This window comes from Scedosporium apiospermum (assembly GCF_000732125.1).
Source record: "Scedosporium apiospermum strain IHEM 14462 chromosome Unknown SEQ_SAPIO_0121, whole genome shotgun sequence".
In the NCBI taxonomy this organism is placed as follows: Eukaryota; Fungi; Ascomycota; class Sordariomycetes; order Microascales; family Microascaceae; genus Scedosporium; species Scedosporium apiospermum.
In genome coordinates this window covers 474,793-497,508 of record NW_015971822.1, presented here as the reverse complement: position 1 = coordinate 497,508, position 22,716 = coordinate 474,793, and the positions used below count along the sequence as shown (strand labels likewise).

At 52.6% G+C, this 22,716-nt stretch overlaps 4 protein-coding genes and 1 pseudogene across 4 annotated transcripts; 3 read left to right on the top strand and 2 right to left on the bottom strand.

Moving 5' to 3' along the window:
* Positions 1–2,719: 2,719 nt before the first annotated feature.
* SAPIO_CDS8206 lies at positions 2,720–4,528 on the top strand (annotated as a pseudogene; the record flags this gene model as incomplete).
* Positions 4,529–7,694: 3,166 nt separating this feature from the next.
* SAPIO_CDS8205 (uncharacterized protein) lies at positions 7,695–9,100 on the top strand (the record flags this gene model as incomplete). Its single annotated transcript, XM_016789893.1, has 2 exons — positions 7,695–8,546; positions 8,642–9,100. The coding sequence occupies 2 exons, from the start codon at positions 7,695–7,697 to the stop codon at positions 9,098–9,100; spliced, it is 1,311 nt and encodes a 436-aa protein (XP_016640156.1).
* Positions 9,101–11,035: 1,935 nt separating this feature from the next.
* SAPIO_CDS8204 (ESCRT-II complex subunit) lies at positions 11,036–11,759 on the top strand (the record flags this gene model as incomplete). The annotated part of the gene is made up of 2 exons (XM_016789892.1): positions 11,036–11,558; positions 11,647–11,759. The coding sequence occupies 2 exons, from the start codon at positions 11,036–11,038 to the stop codon at positions 11,757–11,759; spliced, it is 636 nt and encodes a 211-aa protein (XP_016640155.1).
* An 814-nt stretch (positions 11,760–12,573) lies between these two features.
* SAPIO_CDS8203 (Carboxy-cis,cis-muconate cyclase) lies at positions 12,574–17,226 on the bottom strand (the record flags this gene model as incomplete). Its single annotated transcript, XM_016789891.1, has 6 exons — positions 12,574–13,188; positions 13,262–15,106; positions 15,189–15,300; positions 15,898–16,729; positions 16,815–16,923; positions 17,080–17,226. 6 exons carry the CDS (start codon positions 17,224–17,226, stop codon positions 12,574–12,576), a joined length of 3,660 nt encoding a protein of 1,219 aa, XP_016640154.1.
* A 2,069-nt stretch (positions 17,227–19,295) lies between these two features.
* SAPIO_CDS8202 (uncharacterized protein) lies at positions 19,296–21,760 on the bottom strand (the record flags this gene model as incomplete). The annotated part of the gene is made up of 5 exons (XM_016789890.1): positions 19,296–19,343; positions 19,401–19,691; positions 19,762–21,164; positions 21,221–21,391; positions 21,463–21,760. The coding sequence occupies 5 exons, from the start codon at positions 21,758–21,760 to the stop codon at positions 19,296–19,298; spliced, it is 2,211 nt and encodes a 736-aa protein (XP_016640153.1).
* Between the last annotated feature and the right edge of the window lie 956 nt (positions 21,761–22,716).

Below are 22,716 nucleotides of genomic sequence, written 5' to 3'. Positions count from 1 at the left end.
GCGCTCCCCTCCCTTGGGAAGAAGGAGGAGGGGACGAAAGAAGAGAGAGAGAGAGAGAGAGTGTGTGTGTGTGTGTCTGCTACTTCGTAGTAAGAAGAAAAGAGATAGAGTTGGCGAGGTGCCAGAATGCGGGTGCCAAAACCCCACCTCTTTGCGTGATAAGAAGCAGGGGCACACACTTTCATGTTGTCAGATTGGGATGAAGTCGATGATCTTCACTTGTCACATCCACGTTTTTGGTCATCACAGGATGAAAAAGGCCCTATTCCATGAGGCGAGCAACCCTACCCGTGTAGAATTCGGATATGGATCTACATGGTAGGTGTCCATGCACAAATCACTTCGAGTGTTCTCGCGCCGGGAGGAAACCCTGTTTGTGACTGCCGTGTGCTTGTAGATTTCGTTCTGATCCCCCCTTGGTCAGACTGTAGTATGCCATTGATCAGAAAAGAAGCCAAAAAGGCATCATCCATAAACTATAGCCCTCATTCGTGCCCATCATTGCCGGTTGCGTTCTTACGATCCTTGCTCACCGCCGACCTTGGAAAATCCTATCAGGAAAGGTCATCACATCTAGCATGTTTTCGTGACTATCCGCATAAACATCGACTTGTGATCGAATCAATCAAAGGTCGGCTTTTTGCGCTTCCTGCGACATCAATCACAATGCTTCGGTGGCAACTCCCCTCGAAACAACGTCATTACACACTATTTGGGAATTCCTTGAGACCTCATTCGGCATGAACAGGACGAAAAGGGGACGAGACTGAGGTCAGAAACATCAGAAACAGCCGATCGGAATGCCTCTCGGCGGCTGCTGCAGAGCTCAACGTCTCATGAAGAACCCTTGGCGGACAGGGCTCGCCCGTCACACGTCAAATCGTAATAGTCTTAGTGTAGACTTGAATGGTGCTCGCCATCTCCTGGGAAGCATACGCATCAATACATCTACCCTGTACTCGTAGTACCTCGTCCTTACTTCATGGGTTGCAGTTTGCTAGACCAAGCAAGGCAAATCTATCCGTCGTCACGAAGCGCTCGAATGCCGGTCAATTAATGCTCCCGGACCCGCTGGGCCTGAAGTCTTGAAGAATTGGATATTGGATTTCAATGCACCGAGCGTAGGATTAGAGCAAAACCCACATGGTTCCGTCTGCATTTAATCCCAATGGATGATTGTTGACCAGGATCTCTTTACGAGCTCGAGCCCGGCATGCCGCGTTGTCTACGAAGTACCAAGCGGGTGCAGTGACTGTCTTGACGTCGGATTGGAATGTGTTTTGCGAGGTACATTACAGATTTGAGTACTTCATTCATTGTCCAAGTATGAATCGACTTGATGGGATGCGGTTTTCAAGAGTGGCCAAGACAGGAACAATAGAAGTCCTGTCGAATGGGGCGACATTAATAACTAACCTTGCGACTTCGACCGCAGCCAGGCCAACCAGGACAGCAACCGAAAGAGAAAGAGAGAACACTGCCCAAGCAAGGAGAGCCCACGCGGGAATGTTGCTGAGTTTTGCGGTCTTCGCCCCCAAATGACCCCGAGATTCTGAATTTCTGAGTGGGCGAGAGTGGAAAGTCCACCGTGTCCACTCCATCAAGTCCTCCATTCGGAGAACTGGGACCATTGAAAGACAAAGAGAAAAGAGAACTGGAGATCCGTCCAAGTCCACCCATGTCGGCAGCCAGCAGCCACTGGTCGTGCTTCAATGCCCATGCTCCCCCGAAAAAATCACACTCTCCCACACCGCCCAATCACGGCCGCTCAATCCCATCCCCAATTCATCCCCCTCAGTTCCGGGCGCTTAACTGACCCCTGCCATCACGTCGATCCGTCCAACCACAGGCGAGAAGTCCCGCATCGAGACCTGCACGCCTCCAGCCGCCGATTTCCAAAAATGGGGCGCTACCTCTGCGATTCCCGGTCGTCGTCCATTGGTGAGGAATTCGTTTGCCTCTCTTTCTCTCTCTCTCGAGTTTCACGACAGCTTTGCGAAGGCAGGATAGAGTCGGCCACATGTAGTTTGGGCAAACTTGTCATGAAATAAGAAAACAGATATGCAAGGAGAATCAAGACAGAAAATCTATCCTAAAAAAGGGACGTCGACAAGAAGGTGGGGTGAGATGCTGCGGGAAAGGGAGGAAGGAAAATAGACTACCAAGTTACGTCGTAGGAAGTAATACGCTACTACCTCATCCTCGTCGACCTGCGTGACGAGACCACGGATTGGACACATGCAGTGACAAGGAATGGGGAATAGCGCGTGTGCAAGGACTGCAAGGACGAAGTATCCTCCGAAAGGAACCAGTCAGACCTCGCATCTGCGCATCTGAGCTCTCCAGAAGAAGAGAACTATCAAGCAAGGGGAAGGGGGGGTGTATAGTGCAGCGCATACCAAAGTTATCCATGAATCCATGTCCAGACTTTTTCGCTTTTTCCTTGCTCCCGCCCCCAAATCTCGACGCTGCTGCTGTACTTCGTACATCACCAGCCGCCCGTCTCGTCTCCGGCCACTCTAGTATATACCCCTCTGCGCCCTTTGTCTCGCTGGATAACTCGGCTCTTATCCCCCCTTCCCTTTCTCCCCATGCAACTTCTCATTCAAATCATGTTTCGCCTTGTCCTCGACGACCGCCGATCGAAAAGTGGAGGATCATCCGCACACACAAGGATCTAGCTACGCTCGTCGAGCCGCAGAACATCCACTACATCAACATGATAGAAGGTCATCACACACCTTTTTATAAACATAACCAGGCCTCAACTTCTTCTTCTTCTTCGTCTACTTCTTACTCTTCTGAAACAGTTTCTACTCTTACTTCTTCATCTTCATCTGTCTTTATTACTTCCTCTCATTCTACTTCAGCCTTCACATCATCATCCCCGTTCTCACCCAGAGCCTGGTTACCAACACGTCGCTCCCGCTCCCTCGTCCTCAACATTATCACTCCTTCTTTACTCTTGTGCCAAGTCGCCGCCGCCCTTCCATCACCTCTCCAAAAGAGACAAGACATCGACAACTCAATCACAGCTGCTTCCCTAGCAGACGACGACACAGCGGGAACCACCCCAACAATATCAACATACCTCCCCGCGCAAATCGGAGGCATCGTCGGATCCTACGCCCTCTCCCTCGTCCTCGTCGCCCTCGGCCTGCTCATCCTCTCCAAAAGACGCCGCGAACATCTCAACGCCGGCGACAACGAAGTAGAATTCTTGCAACACGTTGACAAACCACAACAGATCGTCACGGTGGCTCCTGAGGAACCCCAGTATAACTTCCCTCCCCAATCTCCCCGGAGCATACCCCGTAGCCCCATCGTGCTCCAGACCGAAAACATTGGCGGCTTCACACCAATTGAATCGCCGCACGAACACCTCAACGCTTACGTGCTCCCTTCCCCCACTTCAACAGTCAAATCTCCCCTAGGCGTTGATCCAACCGTCGATCAGAGCGTCGTCAAGGCAGATAGAGAAATGGCTCAGTCACAGCTCGAGGACATGTACAAGTATGTCATGGAACATGAGGAGGCCAAGCTCAAGGGCGTAGAGTTGCCGCCCATTCCCATCCCCACCGGTGGCGCCGCCAATCCTAGAGCTTCGAACTCCTCTTCGGGGCCTTCGACCCCTTCCACCATCAAGAAGGAGAAGGCCAAACCCGCGCATCTCAACCTCGGCCAGACGGGTCCGGAGGAGAAGCGCCAGTCCAAGGCTTCTGCGCTGTTCTCCGCCCTGAGGTCCCCGAGGAGGAAGATGAAGGGCGTCAGCATCTCTTCCCCCATCATGACTCCCATGTCGGGCACTTTCCCTCGCGAATCCCAGGAGCTCAACACCATCCCTCCCCGCCAATATGCGCCCGCTGCCCCTCCTCCGGTGCCTACTGATCAATTCCCATTCCGCGGATCCAGGAACCCCATGATGCCGCTGACCCCGGAGCTCTCTCCCGACGGCACCCAGAGCATCGACGAGAGGCTCGGAAACATGCCCCTCGACACCCGCGGCCACTCTCGCAACGTCTCCCAGGCCCCCACCGAGGGCGAGCCCGAATCCGCCATCTCGGCCACTTCTCAAACCCCCCTGGTCGGCCTACCTCAATCGCCCAAGCCTGGCGTCAACCGATTCCCCAGCCTTCCAGCCTCGCCGAGGTCCCTCAAGGGCCCAATGACTCTCCCCATCCCCCAGTCTCCCAAGCCCGGCGCCAGCTTCTCGCGACCCAACGCTCCCTCGGCCGTTAGGACCGGCGGCGCTCTGCCGCTGCGTGCCTACGAATCGTCCCTGGCGTCTCCGACTCGGTCCACCGTTCAAACCAAGCAGACCGTTTTCGAGCGAATGGGCCCTCTGTCGCCTACCGGAAGGACTCCCTTCACGGGCACCGCGGTTCCTTACTCTCCTTATCAGCCATTCACGCCTTGCATGCCTATTACGCCCTCGCTGGTGACCAAGGCTGACCGGAAGCGGATGAGGAAGCTGGAGCCTAAGACTCCCACGCTGCAGATGGTCAAGAGCAGCGATGAGATGTGGTAATCGGAGCAACCTGAGAAAAGTTTATGAGTAGTTTTGTCCTTTTTTTTTTTTTTTTTAGATGACGGAGGATGGTTCTGGAGGTTGATGATAAACCGTCTTCGGCGGCGACGCTTAGTTTCGAGGAGTTTCTCTCTTCGCTTGATTGATTTCACCGCCGATTCCCCATATTGTTTGACTTCTTTCTTTCTCTCTTTCTTTTTCATTACTTCTTTCGTCTCACCCTTCTCGTCTCACTCTATTTCCGTCATCTCCTTTTTCGGTTTTGGGGAATCTCACGGCAGGAGCCGAGTCAGATGAAAGACGAGTTGGGTCTCGACCCAGAGATAGGTAACTGTGACTGCGGGTTTCATGTCTATATTTTTCTATGTTGGACTTCTTCATTTTTCCTATGTCGTTTATACCATTTTACAGCCACAGCATAAGTCTGGTGGCGAGGAGGATAGGTTTAGAAACTTGCGAGGTATCTTGCACACTTATCAATGACACTTAATGATCCACATCATATCCGTTCAGGAGGTAAAATAAGCCTTGCCGAGTGAACCTAGGTATACCAGCCAAAACTGACCCGAAAATGTCCTCGGTTAAAGAGAGTTGGGTCAGAGTTCGAGGAGTATCCCTTACTCGATCCTACTCCGTATAGAAGGTTCTCAGGTTAAGAGAGCTGCTTCCTTCTTATCGCCACCCATTCCCCTCAGACAGCCTTGCCGCAGAGATAAGAGGGGGAATAGGTGATAAAAAGGAAGATCCCCACGTAGGCAGTGGAGAGTCTGTGATAGTGGTGGCGATTGATACCTGTCAATGCCAGTCCATGATTGAGTGACAGACACAGAACACACACAACCTGCATCCCTAGTTCGACAGAACCCTTTTCTTGATGCGCCACGTTCCCTCGTACCGGCTTTTTCGGAACCTAGATCAAATGTAGCGGCGTCGAGACCCGGCAGGCAGGATAAAAAAGGATTGTTGTCATAAGATAACCCCCCTTCTTCACATCTAGTGGCAACTTGGGTCATGAACAACTCAATTAACTAGTGACCCGGAGCAAGGGCTCGAATTTGCCTTTCCGGAGCTATAGCGAGCTGATCCTCAGCTTTGACGCGATAAATTGCCTTGCGCGCCGTTGATGAAAGGTTATTCTTAATCCCTAAGGATAACCCTTTTAGCGTCCTCCTTAAGCATAACCTTTATCAACGGCGCGCAACACAATTCTAGCCGGTCTCTCGGGCATAAGCCGGTATTCTAGAGAGAGATGACGTTCTTCGACGCGGTAGGGAAGTGGGTTATCTCCTCTTCGGAGCCGCAGAGTGGGCCACGCAGATTATCATCGGAGTTTCCGGGGTTTCTACAAGGCTGAAATGACGAGCATGAGATTTACTTCGCATGGCGCGTGCAACGGAAGAACGCGGCTCACTCTGCATTGTAACTGATCTCGTGGCTCAAGTCGGCTTAAGATCTTACTTCGTGGCTTTCCGTCTTGAGATTGGGGGAACTTCCCGAGAGCTACTGCAGATGGATCTAGACCTAGGCCAAGGTCCAGGCTCCCAAAAGGACAACCGGAAAGAAGGGAGAGATCCTCCACTTGGGGCGGTCCGAGGTGTGACGTGCAGCGCCAGGTATCAAGACACGAAGCAAAGGGCATAGAAGGCGGAGAAGGAGTGGATGATTCGTCAGATTGGCAATTTAAGATTCAAGATAGCTTGCCCAAATAATTTCGATGATAACTTCGTTGACTTTCGGAGCTGTACTGAATAGGGCTAGACGAAGCGGTTAGTGGACTGGAGGGACCTGACTGGGCGCACTATGAGGAGGTCTAGAAACGCGGAGATTATTCCTCGATACTTTGTCCCTTCGGCCGGGTTCGCGGAGGATGGACGATGACTAAGCGGAGTTGGAACAACTGTCGAAGACTTGACAACTCATTGCTTGGACAGGGAAGGAGCTTGTGACAATGGCCAGCATTTGTTGGAGGGTCTGTTCTATGGTGTCTGAGGTAATGCAATCTGTACAAAGTACCTTTGCAAACGACTTTACCAACTCAATTTGAGCACATTTCGTAATAGTGCGGTGGGCAGGAGTACGTACCTTTGCACCGGTGAGTGTTGACTTTGGCCATATTCGCTTCTGGGCTGATCCCCACCCAAAATCGTACGATGACCGCCTTGCAACATCCGGCCCAGGGTTTTCCTCCAAGGACCACTCACAACCCACGCTTCCGAAGGCGTCCCCAGTCCAGCGACTCAGCGAGGACACATCGCGACCTGCCATTGCCATCCGACCGCAGTCTGCAATCTGGGGAATTCAGCGTCCAAAAAATCCAATCCAGAAGGGATCCTCGATTTACATACAGCGTATTATCCGAGTCCCCCCTCTTCAGCTGAGTTTCGTCTCCAGGCCTAGTAATCATTTTTTTTTTTTTCTGTGTTCGATCGGCAATTTGCCCACCACCACGATCCCGAGGCCGTCAGCGAAAACAGAAAGTGTATTTTTTTTTTTCGGTCGCAGGAGGAAAAAACAGAGGACAGACGGAAAACGGAAACACAACAGGCGGAACGTTCTTTTTCGGAACCACACGCACCCACACCCCCTGCTCGCTTTTTTTCTTCCATCATACGACCTTCGATTGTTCCTTACGGCAATTTCTTCGCATTTTGCTCCAAATAGTCAGATAGCAATTCCTCTTTCGTTCGACTCTCGAGGTTCCTTCACTCTGGGATTTGCCCACTCTCGGTCGCACGCCCCCCTTCCAAGACACCGCCCCTCGTCCCATTGGGCCTCAGCTGTGCCATACTGGCCCATACGCTCCTCTACTCATCCTTCAACCCGCGGGCATCTCGCATCGATTCCCTTGATATCGCCTCATTCTCGACATTAACTCCCATCCGCGGCAGTCCCCGCCCCACCTCGGTCTCCCCCCAAAGCTGAGACCCTGCTTCTGCTGTGGCCTCCCTCCCCCCTCCCCTCCCTCTCCTTCCCGCGGCGCATCCTCGCTCTGCGCGCCCGTCTCGCCCGTTTTTGCCTCGTACCGCCTGCCTGCTTTTGGTGCTGAAACCCCGTTCACCTCCTTTCCGCCCTCCCACGGGCCTAATCTCCCGGTCCGCTTCCAGAACCATCCTTCCCTGTCGAGATCAGCCCATCTTCATAGGGAAGTGAGGCCGTCTCTGACAATATGACGAACCAAGACCCCAATACCATGTTCGGTCTGGAAGACACAAGCAGCCAGGCTCCTTCTTCAGTCTTCAACAACGACAACAACAGCACCAACAACAGCCTCCCCGATAGCGTCACACCCCAAGTGAACCCCCAACTTCCGCAAACAGAATCAAGAACTGCCGATCCTTCTACTAATAGTTCTTTCTCGAACGACGAATCGCGATCGTACTTTAGCACGAACCCTAATTGGCCGTTCGATCCCTCAACCGCTGCAGACCAAGCCTCCGAACAACTATTTCATAACCCTTCTTGGGCCGTTAGTCAACAAGGCGTTGCCTCGGCCCCCATATTTCCAAATCCCATGACAGGTGGACAAAATCCTGGCCAAATAACCGCTCACGGCCAGACTAGGAATCCGAATGACGTTTTGAGCCTACCTCCTGGTTCGCTCGGCAACCTCACGCCCGCTCAACAAGAAGCCCTCCGAAACATAGCTATGCCATCGCACATCCAGTTCCAGTCGACGAGCACCGATCAGCCGCTCGAGTCCCCCAACAGCCTGAGGCGCGGCGGGGCCTCGTCGCCCGAGAACGACGGCACAAGACTACCGACCAGGAAGCGGAAGTCGTCGGCCGATGTCGACGAAGAAGAAGAAGAAGACGATGACGGCAATCAGCCCGTCAAGAAGACGGCGCACAACATGATCGAGAAGAGGTATCGGACAAACTTGAATGACAAGATCGCTGCCCTTCGAGATAGCGTACCGAGCTTGCGCATCATGTCGAAGAGCGCGAGGGGCGAAGATACGACAGAAGATCGAGAAGAACTACACGGCCTCACACCAGCCCACAAGCTTAACAAGGCTACGGTGAGTATTTCATCATCAAGATCAAGATCTAGTTATATCGCGCATCTCTGAAGTATCCCTTCGCTAACAGTGGGACACGAAACCCCTCAAAATAGGTCTTGAGCAAAGCAACCGAGTACATCCGACACCTAGAAAAGAGGAATAACCGTCTACTAGATGAGAACCATGCCATGCAACAACGAATAGCGGCTTTTGAGAAGCTGTTCATGGCGGGAGCGATGAACGGCGCCATTAGCCCTCTACAACAGCCGCCGCCGATGCAATACCCTCCGCAAGAGAACCAGCCTTTCATGCCCCCGCCGATCAACAACCAAAATACAACGGAGGCTTCTCCGGCGGGCATGATCCAGGTCCCCGAGGACATGAAGCGAATTCTCCAAGCGCAAATGAACGGACAGCCATATCCGGTACCGCAGCAGCCGTACAACCCGAACCCGTCGATTGTGCGACAACAGCAGATTCAACAAATGCAACAGATGCAGCAAAATCGGTGGCGGAATCAAGCACCTTATCTCGGCAAGCTCATGGTTGGGTCCCTTGCGGGGCTCATGTAGAGAAATTTCTTGCTAGCGCCCACCAAATTCTAGTGGCATGGTATTCCGCGTGGGGATCGGCTACTCCCTATGATGCTTTCATAGGAAGGAAGCCATCTCCATGACTCGTCAACTTGCATGTTGAGGCATAACACACCCTACGCATTCAGGTATCTTTATTTTTTTTTTTGTTCCGGAATAGAGGGCAACCTCTTAACGAAGGAGGAAACACTCGGTCTTTCATTCTTCTCCGCTCTCATTAGAACTCGCACTCCGCTGCCAGGCATTTCTGCGGCACCGAGCCAATTGTCGAAGTGGATCCTAGGCAACCAACATTCGCATATTCGCATATCCGGGATTGCGGCTATACGTTTGATTGAAGGATCTCAACCATTTTTTATTATTTTCCCGAAAAGCAAACGAAGTAACGCGTCATGACCACCTTGCGTTACACACAGCCGATATCGGTACCTCGCCTCGCGTTTCAACACGATGGTCCCTTTTGAGTTCGGACCCGTTCGTTCGTCCGCGTCCGCCACGATTATCGCCGACGACTTGGCCCGCCCCGATGTAGCAGAATTCGATATAGCTCTGCTCGGGGCCTCTTAGCCTTTGGACGACGTTGGTGCTAGGCGGCTTACCTAGGGTTGGATCCGCCTTTGAGCGGGCCACGACCACCACGGGCAGTTTGCCAGCCAGCCAGCACAAGAAAAAGCACAGCGCCGAACTCACTCACACTCTCTCCCGTACAACGACTCCTAGCTTCGACTCTCGCCGCACCTCCTTTTCATTTGTCTTGCGTCTGGGTGCGAGTAAAATCACACCACTCCATTCATTCCTATCTACGTTTACTAGAATCTTGATCCCTCTGGACTTACTGGCGTTGGGGTTATTATTCCATTTTGTACGGTCTCTTGAGCGCCTTCACTCTGATCATGTCCAATTGATACACACTTCTTTTTTTACTTTATTTATTTATTATTTTCTTCTCCTTTTCGTTCTTCTCTACATTCTTATTTCTTGAACTGAACTCTCAGAACTAGTGGCACACGTACGTACGGCTATTGATATATACTGCAACATCATTGCATACGGAGAGGAGCGGGCGTTGGCGTTGTTCATTCTCTATTTCTCTGTTAGTTTAGCGAGTTTGTGTTATTTCGGACGAAACATCACTAAGAGGGGGGAGGGGAGCAAAGAATATTGCGTGGAAGGCGAGAAGAAGGAGAACCAGTCTTTTTTTTTCCCTCTTATTTTCTTTTTTTCCTTTTGTTTGGGTGGTTCGGTGGTGGAAAAAAATCCGTTAAGTTTTTGGGGACGGGTAGATTCGCTCCGCCGCTTCGACTTGCATGGTGTTTTTGAGAGTTATTTATGTCTTATTATTATTAGATATTCTACTTTGTTAGATGCGCTTATAGGATATGATCGGATGTGAAAAACATAAAACATCTCAAGGCGACTTTTGACGAAACCTGGCCATGTCGAGTAACTCGTTTCTTTCGTGTAGACATGTTGGATTGTGATGATCTTGATTACCAGTTTTGGATGGCGGGCGGAGGACGCAGGCCACATTTCATCCTTGTAGGGCCTGTCTGGAAAGCGTCAGATCAATACCGGATTGAGAAGTCGTATCCCGTAATTGCAGCGCCGGCGACTGTCCCGACAGGACGGTTTCTTTATCTTGGTCTGTCTGGGCAAGGCTAGGCACATGAAGGCGAGAAGCACGAGGACACCAACGTCATCGTGGCGGGGTCTTCCAATTTCAGGCGGGTAGCTCCTTTTAACCACTAGACAATAGCGGGGCTACTTCAACGACTCGACAGCAAACTCAGAACAATCTTCACAACGTCTTAGCAGCTCGATATCCTTCGCATCATACACCTCATCATCATCACCACCTCCTTCCGAGCTATTTCAAACTGACAGGAAACGGGGGAGGTGAGAAACACCAAGACCATGAGTCAACCCACGGCGAGGGAGATCCCCCCATTCACCTTCCCCCGCGAATACCACTTTCCACCTTTCTTCACCCGCCAAACCAACCTCACAACACACCACGCCCAACTCACCAAATGGTCCTCCCTCATCCTCTCCTTCTGCCAACACTACCGCATCCACCGCCTCTCCCTCTCCCAATTCACCACCACCGCCACCAGCAGCACCGCCACATCTTCCTCCTTAACTTCCTCGTCTTCGGCCGCGCCACTCGAAACCCTCTTCCACAACCCGACTATAAACCGCCGCCTCAGCACAGCGGACATCAAGGACGTCATCGACTTCATGCGCAAGCAGGGCCGCGTCGAGTCGTACGCCCCCACTGGCGCGAACGGCGACGGCGGGAAGGATGTTGTGTGGGTTTATTGGCGGACGCCGGAGGAGTGGGCGGAGATTGTGGAGAGGTGGGTGGATGAGACGGCGCAGAGGGGGGTGGTTTTGACGGTTTATGAGATTACGGAGGGGGAGACTTGTAGGGGGACGGGTAAGTTATTTCTTCATCTTCTCTTCTCTCCTTCCGTTGTTTTTGGGCGTCCTTCTTGCGGTCAGGTGGCTAACGAGTGGAGTTGTAGAGTTTTATGGGCTGGATCAGGAGTTGATGATGAAGGCTCTTCAGGTCCTCGTCAAGAGGGGGAGGGCGCAGATTTTTGGCCAGGAGGACTCGCAGGGTGTCAAGTTCTTCTGAGAGATGAGACCGGAGGCTAGATTGGGCGTTCTGAGTTTGCTATGTTCCTGTAGACAGACATATGGGCTTTTTAGACAAGATTCCCTTTTTATGAAACAAATATATACCCTGCCCAAGTATTGAGAAGGTGAGAAAAAAAAAAGAGTTGACCAAAGAGAGAAAAAAAAAAGATGTGTTCAAGGCCTCCTTCGAACCAGCATACTCTGCAAATGGGGTTATGTGGTGCTGCAAACAGCTCCACTCCTCGCTGCCTCATAACGCATGGTTGCTTAATTTGGCCAGGAGCCCTTACGGTTGCCCGATCGGACATGAGCTTCACCCCATAGGCACATATATAAAGCATTTTGCTGCCAGGTTGGTGCTTAATAATGAATTTGATGGGGAAGGTGCTCAGGTCTCAGCACTTCCTTCACTCCTTCCTTCCTTGTTTCCTAGGTTTTTGCAGGCTCTCATATATCTCTATCACAGCTCCTTGATCTAAGTCTGGTGGGCAGCAACAATGAAAGCTGAGCCCGATTCTGTTCCATTGGCATATAGAAAAGAGGGTAACTTGGAACTCCACCCTCTCCCTCCTTCCAATACTCACTTACACCTGAGCACAGCAGATTGATATCAAAGTTAAGCTGAACTAGACAATGTTTTGCTTCAGTCAACTACAAACATCAATGTACCAAAACCAAAACCCAATAGGTATCCGAAACTCCCGCTAAAACCAAGCCCACTCCGAGTTCCCAATTCCCAGCCATCCTCATCTTCCTCCGGATAAACCCAGCATGCTCCCCAAAACACACAACAGACGACATATACCATCAAACTACTTCTTGGACACCGCAAACTTCTCCTCATCATACGTCACCTCCTGCTTCATACAGACCTCCAACAACCAATCCGGAGAAACAATCCTCGCCTCCATATTCCCCTCCGTTGCCATCTTGCTAAACTTCGGATACAGCTCCCTCTCGGCGGGCGTATCCGACGTCAAGAGATAGACCGGATCGGGAGCCGCCCCGCCGTCCTCCTCGCGTGTCGTCTTCTTGATCGTGTTGTGCTTGCCGTCGTACGTCTTCCAGATGGCGTGGCACGCTACGGCGATGGTCTCGTACGTCTTGACGCCGTGCCGGATGTGCGGCGTGCAGTAGATCGGCACGCCCCAGAGGAGCTTTCCCGCGTTGGATCGGGCCCGCGCTACGGACGTTGATAGCTTCATCTTGTTGGCCTTTTCGCCTTCCTTGTCTACGAGGATGAAGTCGTTAGGGTCGACGACCTCTTTGCTCGTGAGGACGTGGTCGATGAATTCGGTGGATATCACAGTCGCGCCGCGGACGAGGCCGCAGAGGAACTTGAGCGTTCGGAGAATTCGTGGGGCCACGAGGTATTGGCAGGCACTGTTCTCCGGCAGGATCCTGATACCGAGTTCGGCTAGTTTCACCTATGGCGGCCAATCTTAGTAACAGATGAAGGATGAAGAGCGGAGTGGATGGATATCTGGGATTAGGACTTACCCTGTCCTTGTCCTCTTTCTTCGGCTCGTCGACCCACCGCGCGTACCCCGTAATCGTAACCGTGATATTATACGGCTTCTCAATCCTCCTCCTCTTCTTACTCGGCTTACCACCATCGGCCTCTACATCAGCCTCCTCCGCCTCAGCACCCTTGCCCGCTTTCTTTCCCTTCTTCTTCACCTTCTCCTTCTCATCATCCCCCGCCATATCAAGCTGATCAGCCGCCCTCTTCCCGCCCCACGGTCCCCGACCATCCTTGCTATGCCTCTTCTTCTCCTTCTGATACTGCTCGATGTCGCTAGCAAGGAGCCTCAACGAAGCAGCCGCCTTGCTCTTCGCGCTCCTGCCGCCCGTTGACAGCAACGACTCGTCATTCTCCTTGCCTGACGCGACGTACTGCTTCTTAGGTGCCGGCGTCACGGGCTTCTCTACCACCGCCCTCGTGGCTTCCTCCCGCCAAACCTTGACATCCTCGCGACCGATGACGACGCCCTCGGCGGGACCGTGGTCGTAGGCGTTCGCTTGGGCTGCCTCGAGGATAAGCCGTCTCCTCTTGGCAGACGGCGGTAGATCCTCATCCTCCCCGGGGTAGTACTGTTCGCGCAGTCGCGCCTCGTCGAAGAAGGTCTGGCCGATGACTTCGCCGAGGTTCGTCCGCGAGGGGAAGTGCGTGTATTTTTTGTTGCTGCACGGCTGCACGGCGCACTTGGCGTAGCTCTCCTCGATCCAGAGGTGGTTCACCATGTTGATGCCCCAGTCCGCCGCGGCCTCGCATTTCTCGCTGTTGTCGCGCGCCGTGATGAGGTGTGTGTTCTCTGCTTTCATCGTCTTGGTGTACGTGGCTCCGGAAGCCTTGATGAGGTTCTCGAGGTATGTGCGAGCTTCACCTCCGTAGTTTGAGAGGGTAATCTTAAACCCTTCGAAACCAGGGATGCCGTTCTTGGGGATTGGATAGTGAAGGAGGCGACGGAGGGGAGAGGACCACTGATCGGTGGTGATGAGGTGGTACAGCCAGGCCAAGTTCCCCACATCCTTGCACAGCTTTGCCGCTCGAACGTAGTCCTCACCGTCTCTGTATTGGCAAATAAACATGTTGCAGTCCTCCACGTTTGCCGTCACCTCGCCACTAGAGGCCGTGATGACCTCCTCGATGATGCCTCGCAGACGGGAAGTTAGCGCCAAGTCGTCAGCCAGCATAACCGTCTTGTTCTTGAATACACTCAGTGGTCCCCGAGCAGAATTCCGGGTTGACTGAGGAATATGACCGGGCTGGGCGCTAGACGCCCCCTCCATATGCTGGCTCGACGGAAGTTCAACAGAGTCCTCCGGGTTAGCCCGAAGGATCTCCGCATCGGGCAGTAGATACGGCCCCTCATCAATTCGCTTTCCGAGCTTAAAGCAATCGTCGAACCAATGAGGCAAAACAATCTTAGCCCTATAACCCCTCGCCTTCGCCTCTACACACGTCGGATGATCCGCCGAAAGCGCACAAATATGCGTCGTCAACCGCGTTACATCCGGCGAATCCATGCCCCCCAAAGCAGCCGTCGCGCCAATGATGCTCTCCCTATCCGTGACCGGGAGCCCGGCGCAAGTGATGACGACCGAGGAAAAGATCATGCGAGGATCGGGCGAGAAGGGACGGATCTGGGCGAGGCGGCCCTTGGTGAGCGAGAGTTGTATCCAGGAGTGCGCCAGGACGGGGATCATCATGGCTTGGGCCTCTGTATATTGTGGGAAATCGATGGTGTTGGAGATGATGTGGGTGACTCTCTCGACGGGGATGGATCCATTGAATCGGGGCTCGCAGACTTCTCCTCCATTGCGCTTCACAATCGCGGCCAGCTAGGAACAGTTCGTGTTAGCAAAAGACAAAGCGCGGTTCTGACATAAGATGGGGTCTTTATGTATGGGAGATCGGCCGTACCTCTGCAATTTGCTTAGAAGTCAGTTCTGGGCTCGAAACGAAGGCAATGGAGCATTGCGAAAAGATCTGTTTACTCCCCATCGTGGGCAGGCTCGGTGCTTGGAGCACAGGACTGGGGGAGGAGAACAGTGTCCGCTCAAGGAATTTCGGTACGATCAATCTAGACCAATGCTCTTCTAAAAAGAATCGCTCTATGATCAGTTGAGGCTTGAGGCTCGCAGGTAAGGAAAAAAACCGCTATGTGATGGGTATCAAGGAAAATGGTAATTAGACGCGTGAAGCAGTGGGACGTGATGGCTTCGATTCTAGGCTGCAATAAGACCAACACGCTGAAAACGCGAAGCAAGCAGGCGGTCACTTGACAAGTCAAGTACAGCCAACCAACGTCCACGAAATTTTCGTACTCAGCCCCCTTAATTTGGTGAAATGTACTTATTTGGTGGGGCTCAAGAGGTCACGGTACTTTCATACGCGGTCAAGGCCACTCGCGTGTTGGTCCATTAAAACTCGCGACAAGAATTTGAATTGGTCTATCCGCAACTGGCGCCAGTTGACTTCCCTTCACTGAGGAATTGAAGCCTTGAATGTTTCCCCTGAAATGATTGATATCTCTCCAAGAACATTCCGTTCTTATTCTATTTTAACATTCCTTCTAGTTTATTCTCTAGTTTATTCCCACACGATCCTTTTAGAAGACGCTCAATCATACCAAATAGCATTCATACCAAATCCAGGCTCCGGAATCCTCAACCTAGCAACCCTCGCCAAAAACTCATCCTGCCACCTATAAACCTCAATCCAACCCTCCTGATCATCCGTGATAGCCACCCACTCATCACTCCAATCGCACGGCGCCACGGCGTTACTGTGCCCACCGCTCGTGGGAGTCGGATTCAAGCAAATCTGCCTCTCGATGCTCCCATTATCCGCCAGCTTAAACGCCGCAATGTATCCCGTCAAGTCGAAGCTGTTCGCCCTGCTCGACGCAAACATGTACTTTCCGCTGAACGTCAGCGCGCACACATCGGCGCGGTACATGGTCCACCGGTCGGGAATGCCGGGGGGGATGAGCGGGAAGCTGCGGTGCGTGTAGACGGGCATGTGCGTCTCTGGATCGATGACGTATTCGCAGATACGGTTCCCCTTCTCCATGAGCGCGTAGAGGTAGTTGCCCGTAGGATGCATGGCGACCCAGCGCGGGTGGTCCCTCGCATCTGGGGCATCGACGGAGCCGACGAGCACGACCTTGCCGGAGTCAGGGTCGGCGGGGTCCTTGCGGTGGCACCAGAGCTTGTTGGCCGTGAGGTCGGCCGAGTAGAGGTAGGTTTCCGTGGGGTCGAAGACCATGCCGTGGATGCCCGAGTTGGGCTGGTATTCGTAGTTTTGCAGGTTGGTCTCGAGGGCGCCGGTGGCAGAGACGGTGAAGATGTTGCCGTGGCCTGCGTGCTTGTAGAAGGGGTTGCAGTAGACGGCGTAGGGGGGCTTCTTAGCGGAGAGGAGGAAGATGGCTCGCGTGTTGGTCTCTTTCGAGTTGGCCTGGGCTGTTTTGGGGCTGTCAGTAAATAGAAGGAAAAAAAAAAGACATAATCGCTTCGAGTGCTTAGCAGATTGTGAGTCGCGACTTACGATCAACTCCCAAGGGATGAGACGCCTCGTGGACGATCTCGGAGGGGTTCTTCACAGCGTAGCTACCCCATTTCTTCATGCCGGCTCCGTAGATGTTCTTCTTCGCATGCTATTCATGGCTTGTCAGTGATTGCCTACACAATGGCAATGCGCAATGGCTTGTGGTGGTCGCTCCCAATTTTCCTCGATTTGGAGCCGGATCGCGAGGCATTCACATGTCGCAGTCCTTGTCATCGGCCATGACGAATGGCTTCATGCAACTTACATCGAAGGCCATCCATGATATAGGCTGGTCCTCAGGGATCTCGGTCCTCTTCACGAGAGTAAGAGTAAGCTTCTCGTCATCGAATGCGACTGTGAAGATGGCACCTGGAGGGGTCCAAGTGCCAATCATGAGATGATGGACAGGCATAGTTTATGGTGCTGAGGGGGTAAGCAGAGAACTGTGATTAAGAGATAGACCGCTGCTCTTCACAACGTGAAGACTTGTAATAGCGAATGAGAGAATACTCGGTAGCTACGAAGGTCAAGAAACCAAAATTTCTCCAATTATCAATCTAAAACTCGTCTCCGAAAAAGCAGAGAAAAAAGAACGTGAGGGGCACTCTTTGCCCACCCAGGGGAAACGGCAGTGCCGAGCCACGACAAAGTGATAGCTCGGCCCCCAAGCAAAATTCGGGTCCACATGAATATTGGTACATACAAGTGTAGTGTAGTTCATAGTGCCAAACGTAAAAATGCCGACGTCACTTGGGCGAAAGTGTTGCTTTTGCTGGTCCAATTGCCCCTCGACTCGGGCGGGCTCAGAGTTGATGATGTGCCGTGCCCCGCAGCCGCTCTTTCCCTCCCCTCATTGCCGATTCGGACACCCCCACATAGCACAGATGTACACGACTGTCACTACTGTCACTGTTGTCACTACACGTCAATAGATACGTGAATATGGGGCCAGATTCAACGCCACGATTTTCCCTTAGGCGGATTGGGTGGTGGGGGGTATGGCCGAAAGGATCGCGTACACCGTGACTTTTCCACCTTGACTGGATGTAAAAAACGTGCACTGGATCTCATGCAGGCGGACGGCTGTGAGACGCGGGAATGGTGAGCTAGTCAAGATCGGTCTCTTGTCTCGGGTGAATCCATAACCGCTGAGAACTTTGGACGAGTCTTAAACCATCACGCAGGCTTGCAGTGTTGTGAGTGCAATCTTGAGATTTCGAGATGGAAGAAAATGGAATATAATCCGACAACGGAAGGAGGGGCGGGGCTGGCTTTTTAAGATTTGGTCAGGGGAATTCAAGGATAACCGCCCCTGGATGATTGCTCTGGTGGTTGCTCATTTACGGGTTTCTTCGCGGTTGGTCTATTTTAGATTTAAGCCCTTGAATATCCTCGGTACACCAGTCCGCATTGAGAATCACCAATGGACTAGCCGGGTCTATGGGACCAAGATCAGCAACCTACGATTGTAGTTGGCTCGCTCCCGTTCGAGTTACACGCGGGAATAAAACCGAGGGACTCTACTCTAACCCTACCAGAGTAACACATTGTGTTGATGTGCCTGTCCGCCGCTGAAGGTCCCAGGCCGGCGGATAACAACTGACGGGAGCTCGGTGACTCGAACGTAAGATACCTTTGTAGCTAGATAGAACGTAGCAAACGGGCAACTAAATGCTGCAAGAGAACCCGCGCTCATTGCTTAGTTGGCACTTCTTCTAAGACGGTAGCAAGGAAGAACGCAGAAAAAGGGGGGGTTCTGCCAGTCCGCTCTCTCCAAATCTCTGGTGTCCCAAACCGAGTGAGCTGCCGGGTCTCCAACTGAAAACAGGGATAGATCTCGCGGACACGGTGTAGGATCCTGGCCTGCCCACCCTGAACTTCCCGGGCCGTTCGACCGTTCGATGGGAGTAGCCCGATTGGGTATCTGGCTCTGCTCTCATCTTGTCCAGGCACATCGACCCCCTTCCAAGTTCCTTACAAGGTTTGTGGATGCGGCAGCAGTCGGGACGGTCCCGCCCGTCTCAGCCCGCGAGGAAGCCAAGCATGGTTACTCTCCAAGATGAGGCAAACGCACGAGGACGAAGAAAGATACCAGCAACGACTTTATACTTTGATCCTTCCCTCCATAGTACAGCCTCCCGAGGACTCCTATACGTCATCCAACATGTAGCCCATCCCACCGCCCTGCTTCCTACTCCTTCTCCATTAAGGTACATTTAAAAAATGTGCAATGCGCCCTTAAATACTCCCACACAATGCGAATTGTTTCCCAGAACCCGTCGTGCGTTGTTTGCATGCCCTCCAAGAAATGCATCTCAGTTTGCCCCATCCCGACTCCGAAGAAAAAACTTCGTTCCAGAAAATATGACGGTCCCCTTGCACGGATAAAAAAAGCAGACAGAACAAGAAATCAAACCCAACATGCTATAAGTACAGTATCAGTGTCGAACAATTACTTTAACGTTCCCCATCGAGTGATACTTAGTGGCCACCGCCAAGCATCATAATCGCATCTTTTATGGTTTCATTCTGTAATATCTGTTAGGTACGTCTTTTTGGTGACCTGCTGGAGGGCTGGAAACTTACAGAAGGATCAAGGCTGAGGGCGTTCGTGTATGACCGCAACGCCTCTCCTCTCTTCGCAGGGCCGGACATGGAAAAGGCCTGCCCTAGCAAGAAGTGAACACTTGGTTCATCGGGTGCCATCTGCTGCACCAATTGGAGGTCCCTTAAGGCTTCTAGAGGTTGACCGAGACGCAAGTAGAGTCGTGCCGTCTGCAGCCTAATCAGGCTACCAAGGTTCTCTGGAGGTTCAAGCTCAGTGCCGCGCCGCAGATAGCTAAGCGCTGGCCTGTGCTTGCCCATCTTCTCGAGTACCTAAAGGGAAAAGGGCATAATGTCAGTGTCGCCGTATCCTAGGACAAGACATCGATAAGACTCGACTTACCCTTGCAATGTAGGTCAGCAATGCAGCGTTATTTGGATTAACCTTCTCCGCAGACCGGTAGTATTTGAGCGCCTTCTCGCCTTGGCCCAGTCTCTCTTGCACACGTCCCAAACCAACCCAAGCCGAGTAATGACGAGGATCCACCTGCAGCGCCCTCCGGAACGCCGTCGTCGCCTCGCCGTATTCCTCCGCCTCAAAATGTTCATGTCCAAGGAGGGAGTACGAGTAAGCAAGCTGGGGTTCTAGCTGACCCGCTCTCCTGAAGCACTTAATCGCTTCCTGGTGGCAACGTTGCAGAGAGAATGAGTTTCCCACGGCGCACCAAGTCTGCGGTGCAAGGTAATGATCATCGGAAAGCTCGTGGCCTAAAAATGCAAGTTCCACGTCGTCTTTGAGATGCCACAACACCGTCGAATAAACTTCCATGTCCTCCAGCCAGGACGGAGCTATCTTCCGTAGCACCTGGAATGTTGACTTGGCCTGCTTGTACGACATCATCTCATACTGCGCCCTTGCGACCTTTGACAAAACCCACGGCGTCATATGCTGCTCGGAGGGAAGTGATGATAAAGCATCAATGCACGCTTGCGGCTGGAATTGGCTAAGGTGATAATAACCTGTGCCTAGTTTCAGCAGCAGGTTCATCAAAGCCTGCAATTTCTCCTGATCTAGCGCCGCCGCTGCAGCGGCGACAGACGTCAGTCTTGCCGGGTGAGCAGATTTCCCTGCCGGCGTCGGTGAAGAAGGCCCCGTCGTCTTCGAATCACGCGTCGCACCCGCCGTCGACGACCGGATAGCGTTTGCAGCACGGTTTAGAGCCGATGTCTTCCGTTCTATCGGACGTACAGGGTTTCTCGGCCTCGCTAGCCGCTTAAGGGCATCTCGTGTTATAGCGGAGTCGGTCGTTGACCGATCAGATAGGCCATTCGACGGTGCCGTTTGGTTCAGCAATCGGGCGCTCCTCCGCTGAGGAGCTAACGTCAGTGACGAGCTAGCATATCTGCTTGTGAAAACATCGTTTTCTTTCCTGGTCGACCCCGAAGATACCTCCGCCGGCGGAGCATCGAGAACGGAGCGTTGTCTCTTTTTAGAGAGCGAAGGTATCGCTATTCCCGAATAACCCATGGGAATATCTCCAGACACGCTACGGAGATTCCGCGGCTCCGTAGTGTCCATATTCTCGTCGCCAACCGGCGCATCATTCCGGGAGATGCAAAATGGCTGTTGCATGGCTTCACGTAGACCAGAGTCGAAGGAGTGGCCGGGTCGAAGCGAATTCGCTTTAGCTGCCGGATTAGTGGCGTTCACTTCGGATGGCGCCGACTTTGTTAGCTTGCCGTGATCGGCCTTGTTGTTGGAGCTATCTCGTAGCTTGAATACATTAGCCACGCGAAGTTGAACACCTGTGACCATCATTAGTAATTCTGTATCCAGCATGCACGCGAAACGGTATCCTCACCATTATCGCAAAGGTCTGTGAATGCGTCCCACATGAAGGGGTTTGCCTCGAGGGCTGCAACATGGCTGGCTATAGAAGACTTGACGTCTCCACTCGCTTTGTAGAGTTTCCCAAGGAGTCTGTTCACAGCTGCGAGGTCGGGGGCGAATCGCTCGGATACGGCATGGTCATCTGAGACGCAAAATGTCAGCAATCACGCGCCGACTCTCGTTTGTGAGCGCAGCTGTTGGGGGGGAGAATACCAGTCCACAATCGCTGAGCTTGCCTCAGAGCCGTTATGCCATCCGAATAGTTCTTCTGACGCAAACATGCCTGTGCAAAGACATAGGAGCATCCAAGGTGATGGCCACTTAGACCTCTCTCTCGACTATGTTCCGCTGCGAGGGCAACACGACCCAGCCGAAGGCAAGACAGAGACATGAGATGTATCCATGACGAGTTATCGGAGTCGAGAGCATGTAGCCTTTCGGTGACGAACAGTGCGTTCTCGTAGAGGTCGTTGTCGAGAAAGTCATAGACGAGCCGCAACCGGGCATCCATGATGGAGAAGCCTGGAAAGACGTGGCGGCGTGCTCACCACGTCTTGCGGTGCCTGGGGGATTTGCGGGGAGACACTTTAAGAAGCCCAGCGGCAATCGGCGATTCTAACAAAGGAAGACTTGTTAGTTTGCCATGGGGAGGAATGTAAGAGAAATAAGAGGACAAAAAAAATAACGAGCGAGGCACGTTTGTAAATAAGCGCCCGACATACATTGGCATGCGAGAGGTTGGTTCACGACACCTCAAAAAAAAATACGACGAAAAGACAAGAGCTATTCTCGCCCAAAGATCAATTCAATTCAGCCAGGCTGGCGGGTGTTGGCCTGGTAGAGTAATAGAATGGGTATTATTGTGTGTGCGTGTATCGACGTAGTGGGCTGCGTGAATCGACGAGGCGGGAGGTAGGGATGGTGGTGGTTGTGGTGATAACAACATTGAAACACTCCCGCCTTCTCCTTCACAGATGTACACAACGCGTGCTGGCAACCAGGACCACCCAAGTTGCCTGGTTTTGCTGGCCGCCGAATAACATTGCGTCAAAAATACATCGCCCCCTGCAACGTACCAATCCACAGGCTCCAGGTACACTTGGTTGGTTGGTGTGGTGGGGAGTAACATCAATATCTGGGAGAAGCTTAAGCCACTTGTTGATCACGTGATTTGTGATTTCGCGCCCGACCCCCTTTACGTGATCCAATCAGGAGGAGCATTCCTGCGCTCACCACCAAGATTGAAATGTTCCAGGCCATTGAATTCCTGGTGGCTTTGTTCTTGGAAACGTTCTTGTGTTCAATGACAGCGCTTGTTTTCTCCGCAGAATCCCCTGATCCGGCTTGGGCCTGGTCGGCTGCCAGATGTGGTGGAACGCTAAGCGAAACCATTTAGCTCTCTAAGCTGTCAACCCAAAGCCATTCATTAGCAGGCCGCTCTGTTTGGTGACGAGCTCATGATGTGCA